At 39.3% G+C, this 8,760-nt stretch overlaps 1 protein-coding gene across 21 annotated transcripts in view; it reads left to right on the forward strand.

Annotated features, from left to right (window-relative positions):
* Positions 1–8,663, forward strand: part of nfixb (nuclear factor I/Xb) — a 182,805-nt gene extending 174,142 nt beyond the window's left edge. For 14 of the 21 annotated variants that reach the window (XM_086183881.1, XM_086183877.1, XM_086183893.1 and 11 more), the window contains one exon: positions 1,522–8,663. In XM_086183881.1, coding sequence (XP_086040007.1) covers positions 1,522–1,536 — 15 coding nt within the window. In that variant the 3' untranslated portion in view covers positions 1,537–8,663. The remainder of the gene's footprint in view (positions 1–1,521) is intronic. The other 7 variants (XM_086183894.1, XM_086183895.1, XM_086183889.1 and 4 more) reach the window with 2 other exon arrangements.
* Positions 8,664–8,760: the final 97 nt, after the last annotated feature.

The raw sequence follows: 8,760 nt of genomic DNA on the forward strand, positions 1-8,760 counted from the left end.
ATTTTGGTCCTGTCCTCAGAGGATGAAACCCACAGATATTAGTGGGCCCACGGCTACAAGGTTGACTTATATGGTTTTGAATGAAATTTTAAATGTTCGATGGATTGACCTAAAATTTCAATAAAGAAAGGAGTGTCCAAATGGGGATTCCGAGACACAGATGCGGCAGGTAAAAAAAAAATTAACTGAAATCAAATAAAATCAAAATTGGCTATTAATAGCCCTTCCTTATTTCAGTGTAAAATAAGTTTACATGAGTGTTTGGATAGCCCTGTGTGCACAGGTTGTTTTAACAATCTATAGTAGGGATAGTGGGGGTCAAAAGTGTCTCTTTTGTTTTGGGGTTGAAAAGTTTGGGGGCCAATGACATAAAAGGGTTTATTCTCATAACATCATGTCAAAATTTAAATATGCACAACACTATGTTTCTGACCAAATACTTTACATGAATCCCTGCTGTACTTTTTCTTGAATGCTAACAAATGTTAGCATGCAAATGGATTGAGCTAATATGTAAATATAATACATGTCAATATTACCTGTTAAGCATCAACAATTTAGAATGGTCATAATCAGAAGGCTACTGGCAATGATAAAATCATGGACATTAGTTGTAGGGTTTTTCCCAACTCTGGATTTTTGGAGTCAACTCATTCAATATGTTTTTCTTGTTGTTGTTTTTCTTTTGGATTTAGTGTTCATTTTGTTTTCAAAAGACATTGATAAAAAGATGGCTGCTAATGATGGAAGATTTGCATTCTTCCAGTGCTCTCCTGCTCTCTCTGACCCAGAATAGAAAAAACAAGCTGCAGTTCCCTGGTTCCGGCTCTCCACTTTCAAACCATAGTTTTGAATTAAATGAAAAGAAACATTTTGTTATTGACGTCATAATCATAGCAAAGTCAGGAAAACAGGTGGCTGCAGCTGATGCTGTTCGTGTCTAATGAATAACGAGAGGGATGCACAGGCAGTCTGTCAGGCAACCAAACATGAAGCTGTCAGTGGACTGGAACTCAGGTCTGCGCTTTCTATGGAAAGTCTTACTGTCACCATTACTCATTTGTTATGATGTAGTTGTTTGCCACCCAAAATTCACCATTACATTTTCTCCTGTTGTTTTTATCTACACACACTTCTGACTGTTTTTCCATGTTGGCAACAAACCAAGAGCATTAAGGTTGTGGATTTCGGTATATTGGTGAGCATTTACCTAAATACTTAAGAGGGCTGTCATCATTAAGTATCCTGGTACAATATCTCCAGAAACCTTAGTCAAATATGAGATAGATATCCTTTTGTTGGATGACCTGATTAGATTTTTGTGGTCAAAGATCAAAGTGATTTCACACTGATCCTGTTTTCATTCATTCAAATAATGCTTTAGTAACACCTGGAGAGTGAGAAAAAGGCCCACTTGGATGAACTGAGAAGAAATTGGTGGTCAAGGGTCATCTGGACTGTACATCTGTGGACATCTATCTGGACTTGACACTAATATAATCTCACTTTTTTCTTTTTCAGTCTTGGTTCCTCTGACAAGATCTGTGTGCAAACCAGCAAGTAGAAATCTGTCTTTACAATCGGAAATAGTAGGAAAAAAATAAACAGAAACAACCTGCAGGATGATAATTGTCCTCCAACCAACCCACCAACTGACCATTACAGTACATCTCTACCAAACACACAAGTTTAGCAGCTTGATGCTTTTAGAGGAACTCTGGACACATTTACTCAGTCAGAGGGAAGAACCGTTTTGAGCAAAGATGGCTTGATGGAAAATGATCAGATGGACAAGAGGACGCCAGGATGGTTGAAGGGTAAGGGGACAAATGGCAGCAAGCAGCTAACAGGCATCTCTGAGGAAACAGCACAATCCAGTGGCAACAAAGGAGGAGCCAAAGGAGGAAATAGTGGTCTCCTACTTTGCAAGGATGCAATGGCTATGAAAATCAACTGTCCAACAAAATCAGGTCTCCACAAGGCAGATTGAACCTGTAAGCCACAACCTGTGATGAATTCACAGCCTGAGCAAAGACACAATTTGGTTTCAATGAAAGCTGCAGTCCATGTTCCTGTGATGTCTGTCATCACCAAATCAAACCAAGCCGTTTCTCTCCCTCTGAACGACCACAAGCTCCCTTTTCACCCTTCTACTAACTAGAGAGACCATGCCAAAACATATCTTGATTAAGGGTTGCACTACAAGCTGAATCAATTAACACTAATCTTAATGATGTGCACTATTGACCTGCAAGTCATGGGAGCAAAACACAACTTGCCTATTAGGAGTATTAAAGATGAAAAACCAGGGTACAAGACGCCTTGGTGTGTCCTTAAACCCCCATCATTTTATTTGATAAATCTTTGGCCTCCACTCACTATCACATCAGCCCACACAACAAATGTAATCTGTGCCATGATAGCAGAACACACAGTTGGCCTGTCCTACCAGTGAGACTAATAGGTGGTGGTGTTGTGTAATCTCAGTGTCCAGCTATGTGTACACACACAGCAAGCCCCATGAGCTACCTTTTTAATTAGATATCCCAACCAACCTTGACAAACAGTGTGAGGACATCACCATTGAGAGTTTTCATGACTAGAGATTGCAGCTATCAGTTCCCCCTTTGCCCTCTTGTAATGTAGGTGAATGCTTTTTGTTATCTCTTGTGTGTTCTCTTATTTGAATTTATTCCTTTTGAATTTGTACTATTTTATAAATGTTTTGTATTTGAATGACAGCACCTTATACAGAAACACAGAAAGAAGTTGAAGCAGGCAAGATAGCGGATCGCGATTAAATAGTACTTTTAATGATGACCAACAATAAATTTCAGTAGGATCTTTTGCTTTCTTACTAAGGCAGATAGTAAGATTGAATCTGCTCTTGTGCATGATACAGCAAGTTTAGCTTAGCATTTAGACTGGAAACAGAGAGGCTTGCCTGGTCCTGTCAAGGTGACCAGCACCTCTGAAGCTCACTGACAATATGTGACTTTAGCTCCTTTCCCACCAGCTAAAAACTTCCTAACATCTGCTCACATCTGGCTTTTGACTGCAATAGGAAGAAATTTAATCATCAAAGGTATTTATTGGCTCTGTTTGGCATTGATTTAAACACAACACCAGTGTGAATGCGGAAATTTGCCACTACCAACACAGGACAAGCATTTTGGGCCCACTATTAACAACATATATCATTTCAATGAAAGTTTGTTACCTCCCCCAGCAACTTTCTCTGCCAGAAATACAAAGTTTTGTGTTCAAGTAGAGCTTTACAGAGTTCACACGTTAAAAACTTGAAAAGTTAGAGAATTTGACCTTTATGAATAATAAATAAATCTAGAAAACTTTGGGGAAATTGTTTAACAATACTTGCACATTAGATTGTAGTGGCTTATCATTAATTTTGGTTAAACATATGCAGGCAAATTCTGGATTTCTCTTTATTTTTAATGTGTAAATTGAAGTTTTTCAGAAAATGAATGATTATTAAATTTGGTCACAAACACAAAGAAAAATCATGGAAATGTAATGGAAAAGTTGAACTGAGTTATGTGTAATGTGTACACTGGCTCTAATATTAATCAACACTGAGTTTGACAAACAGCCTGAATGGTCACAGGTCCTTTCTCTCCATGCTGCTGTTGACTGTACTTTTATTTACACTCTTTTCCAGTACTTTGATTATATTCGTAATATCAAATGCGACCTACCAGGAAAAAAAACTAACAAACAACAAAACGAGGCAACTCCTTGTCTACTCACAATGGGAAAGCTTCTAAAAGCCCTCATGTATGCGCGGATGCACAGAGGGATAGAAGTATATTTGAGCTCAGTGCTAGAAAGTGGTCCCCCATGAATAGACCTAAGCTACTTGTCTCTCATTGGTTCCAGTCTAAATGGTATGCTAAGGAAGATAAACTTGTAGCAGCTGCAGACCACACAGAGATAAGTGGTATCAATTTACGTATCAAACTATGGAAGGAGGCAAAAGATATTTTTTTTAAATGTACAATTGTTCCTTCAACACTGTTATCAATGCCGGAATGTACTGGCAAAATAATGAACTGCAAAACCTTTTTGACAATCACAGAAAATTTTCTGGCTGCTGAAGCACACAGGTCAGAGGAGGAAAGGTCAAAATAGGAAAAATCATCAACTGTTTGACCCAGGTTCGGCTGGTGGTGGTGATATGTTGGAAAAACAGAACCAACTAGGAAAGGTTGCTGAAGATGGGACCCACAGTAAAATAGAGAGCTGCTCTTCTTTCTGTCTCCCTAAAGTTTACCCTGTTGTTTACACTCCCAGACAGGCCCGTGCTCCAAGAGCAGAGGGAGCCACACTGCGGAGCAAAATGAATATGCGACATATCTGTCTGTCTTCTAAGAAGGGGGGGGGGGGGGGGGGCCTCTAGGTGAGCAGTAGGAGGATCTCTTGTGTGTCCACATTGGTTTAAGTTCTTTTGGGTGCACAAAAACAGTTTCAGATTATTGGATACTATTATCTCCCACCCCACTTCCCCACACAACCTTGTATGGTGTGAGTCAATGAGCCCTTAATGATCAAAAATGCACTAAAACAATCATGCCAGCCAACCTTTATTCGTAAGCATTACTGTAGATTTAATTCAACCAATACTTGAGCCAAAAAGTGTGTAGTGATTTTCAAGTACTCACAAACAGTTGTATCTAGCCAATGAAGACTTTTCACTGCTGCATCAATTATAAGTGGCTGTGTCAGTCGTATACATAGCCTGAGGGTAATGGAGACGGATGGTAAACAACAGCAACAGCAGTGAAACAGCAACAAAACTGTCCAAAAATGTCCTTAAAAACTCTCAAGTGCATCATCCAATGTAATCTATGCCTTCTTCATCCAGCCATGTGCAAACACTTGTTTTCCCCAAAACCTAAACAAACTATAACACTGACAGTCTAGCATGAGGTTACAATAGCGTGACAAAAGTGTGACAGGCTGGTGCATTCAGTTGAACCAGCTCCCTTTTACCTGCTCACAGTACTGCAGAAGTGTTTTATTTAGAATTGATTTCAATGTTCGTGGATTAATGAGCATAAGACTGACTAAAGAAGATGTGAATTAATAAGGATGATGCACTTGAGTGTTTGCAAATGAACGTTTTTGGATAATTTTCCTGTTGTTAGCTGTCTATCACTATTAGCTTCAAGCTAACAAAAGGTGGCTGGTTCTCTCTGCATTCTGGAGTCACTAAGAAGTGATGCAATGGTGAAAGAATGTGAGTTCTGTTCCACACACCCATTGGTGAGCATGAAAGGCAAAATACACTTTTTGGGCTAAGTATCGCTTAAACCACCACTTTGCGCTTAAATCAGTGGATGTATTAATAACAGGGATGGAAGCACATACAAATACACACATGCGCGCGCACACACACACACACACACACACACACACACACACACACCATTGAAAACAACCCCTGCCCCACTCAACTGAAATGAAAGGGAAGTCTTAAATATAGACAATCTGAGGAGGCCTTTATGCTTTTAATCATTTGACATCACAAGTCCATTCATTCTTGATCCACCCTCACAAAATAACTGGACTGCCTGATCACGTTCTTCACTGCAGGGAACCCTCCTAGTCGGCCAACCATCTCATCGGCTTCACCGAGAGAACAAGTTCTTCAGACATAACGATGGCTACAGTGATTTCTTTTCTAATCTATGGAAGTGCCTCTGTATTCCCATTATGCAATTTGTCAAACATGAATTCAGGTTCTTTTTCTCATATAAGCTATAGTGGAAAAAAAAAAAACATCTATGTCAGGAGAGGAAAACGGCTCACTAGATAATTGCAAGCATCTTTATATATAATACACATATATATTTATAGATATATGATTTTTTTTATTTGCAATATAAGCTCTGTGGCAGTCTAGTTATTTTTTGAAGCATGGGGTACATCGCACAGTCATAGGATGCATCACAAAACCCGCTGATTTGAAACCCACATTCGCATAAAACAACACAGAAGCAAATCCACAGCAAAGATAGAACCAACGACAGTGACGATAATGTAGGTAAGAATTAAAAAAAAGAAAATTAGGTTTTGTTGTTTTTGTTTTGATGGGAAGTATTGTTATTGAAACTAAATGATGTATGTTGATTGAGCCATGTGCAATGCCTTGGTAGAGGAATTGTGTTTGTTAACGATTGTTTGAGGGTGTTGCAAGAAAAGAGTGAAAACCCTCTGAGGTTTTTTTGTTTGTTTGTTTCTTAAGTCCATGTGCTCTGGGACTCTAAATACAAGGGTGGAGAGAAAAAAATCCCAGTCTTTGTAAGTAAGTAAATTTTGGGAAATTGTTTTTAATTTCCTTTTTTTTCTGCTTTTATCACTTTTTTATGAAATGATTTCAACATGTGGGAGGGCTGAAGGAACAAATTTTCAACTCATAAAATATATATCACTATGAAAACCGGTGCTTTCTAAAGAATAAAGTACATTCAATCTCTATTATACATAAATAATAAACAAAATTAAGTGTTATCATAAAAGCAAATTTTAGGAAAACATGCATTATTCTATTTGTCTTTTTGTATTTACCAAGGGGGGAGGGGTTCATTATATGAAAAGGTTGTTGTGACAAAAGGCATTTTTCCCCTTCAACCTTTACACCGTGTGGAAAAAACCAGCGCTTTTCTGGAATGGATCATCTCACATCCAACACACGGGATCCCAATATGAGACAAGATCTTCCCCAATTTGGGAGATGCACAAGTATGGAATCTTGATTGCAAAAACAAAGACCAGGAATGTTGATTTGTCTGTTGAGATGGGAGTTTGTTTTTTGTTTTTTTTAATTCATGTAGTTGTGAGAGAGTCAATTCAAGTGAACCCCCCCCCCCCCCCCCCAAGTTCCCTCTTCTACCCCTCAATTCTCCCACTGTAAATGATTCTAAGTATTTGTTTGGTGACGTAGTGTTATAGACTCAGAGCATCTTAAAGGTTGTCCCTAAAAAGTGCCTTTTGTTCACAGATTCCATCTTGTACTCTTGAGTACCCATCTCGAAAGGAAAAAAAAAGTCCCCTCCTTCATACTTCTATATCCACTTCTTTCTCTTCCTCTTCTTCGAGCTTTTTAAAGCAGTATACATAGTACTAAAGGAAATTGGTGTGATTTAGTTCCTATTTTTATTGTTGAATAATTAAAAAAGCAAAAAAAAAGTTTAAAAAAGATGCTTCTTCTCCTCTGTATCTTGTCTTCTGTCTATCTTGGACACTGGAGTAGTCTGTAGACACGTACCCCTCTCCTCCCCCCTCAGCCCCTCTCTTCTTTTGCCCTTTCTCTGAATGGTGGGGTTTAAAAAAAATACGCAATTTTTTTTTCGTCTGAGCAGAATGCAGTTAGCTCACATGTTATTCTTGTCTGTACGCTTCACATTGTATTACCATACCCATCTTCTTCAGCTTCTCCATTCAACAGCTAATGTAAGTGAACAAGTTACACCGCCGGGCTCTGGGCTGCACTGAGGACAGGGGGCTGCTGGCGGAAAGCAGAGAAATCCATCTTTCATTGTGGTAGAGGGATAAAAATCCCTCACAGGAACTTTGGGTTTAGGTGAAGGAAATGACCAATAGGACTGCTACTATAGGCAGGTTTGTTTTTATCTATTTATTTTTTATAATTGCATTTGGATTTGCTGATTGTTTTTTTTTTTGTTTTGTTTTGTTTTTGTAACTGTGGATCTTAGGCAGCAGTAAAATGCTGCGTCGAGACCTTCAATTATGCACCTTTGTAGTGGTTGAATGAGACCAGCAATTAAAAAAAGAAATGACTCAAAGCACCTTATAAGCGGATCGGCTCCACATCCCAGAGGCTACAAGACTCTGACTGAGCACAATCATTGGAAATGTTACACACAATATTGGTTCACCACCTATTTAAATTGCAGTGTGTGTGTGTGTGTGACGATATTGACCAAAGTGGCTCCAGGAGCGAGGCTAAAAAGCCCACTTTGGTGACTTAGGATAGAGACAGCACCTTGCAATGCCACCAGCAGAAAAATCCAGAGCAGATTTGATTTTTGTCCTGAAAGAAAAAAAAATCAACATAAATATGCAACTTTTTGTTTACTTTGTCAAGCAATGAAGCCAGCAGCAGTATTATCAAGGAAGCTTTGACCTGAATGAGTGCCACAGTTGAGAAGCCATATTGGAGAGGAACACAGAGTGTGTGTGTGTGTGTGTCTGTGTGTGTGTGCGTGTGTGTGTGTGTGGTGTTGTTGTTATTGAGTCAACTAATTCTGCCCCTGTCCCACTCTAAGAGCGAGAGCCAAGATTGGCCCTGTGGCCTGGCCGTCCGCTGACTTTATGTTCCTTTGGCTTTCTTTGTTCTGAACATGTTTTTTAGGACGCTGGGCTGTGTTGTAATGTTTAGAGTGAGCCCACCGTCAGCTGGCCAAACCCCCTCACCTCGAACCTGGAACTCCTCCTGCCACAAATGCTGCTTCTCCTCCCCTCAGAGCAGCGTCCCATCCTCAGACACACCTCCCAGAGCCCTTGGTGAAATGCATGTGTTAATTACAGTTTCTTTTCCATAATAATAATAAAAAAAACAGTTTGAAAAGAGCAACACTTGATTGAATAAAAGTATGTTCTTGACTGTACCCACCTTTGTGTGCTTGGAGTGTTACTTCCATCTGATGTGGTCATGTGTTGGTGGAGAAGGAGCTTGAGAGTTCCTAGCTCAAAGTTTCTTCCTCAACCCTAGTCACA

The sequence above is a fragment of the Aulostomus chinensis genome, chromosome 18 (assembly GCF_037954235.1).
Source record: "Aulostomus chinensis isolate RoL2024-O1b breed Wild chromosome 18, RoL_Achi_v1.0, whole genome shotgun sequence".
In the NCBI taxonomy this organism is placed as follows: Eukaryota; Metazoa; Chordata; class Actinopteri; order Syngnathiformes; family Aulostomidae; genus Aulostomus; species Aulostomus chinensis.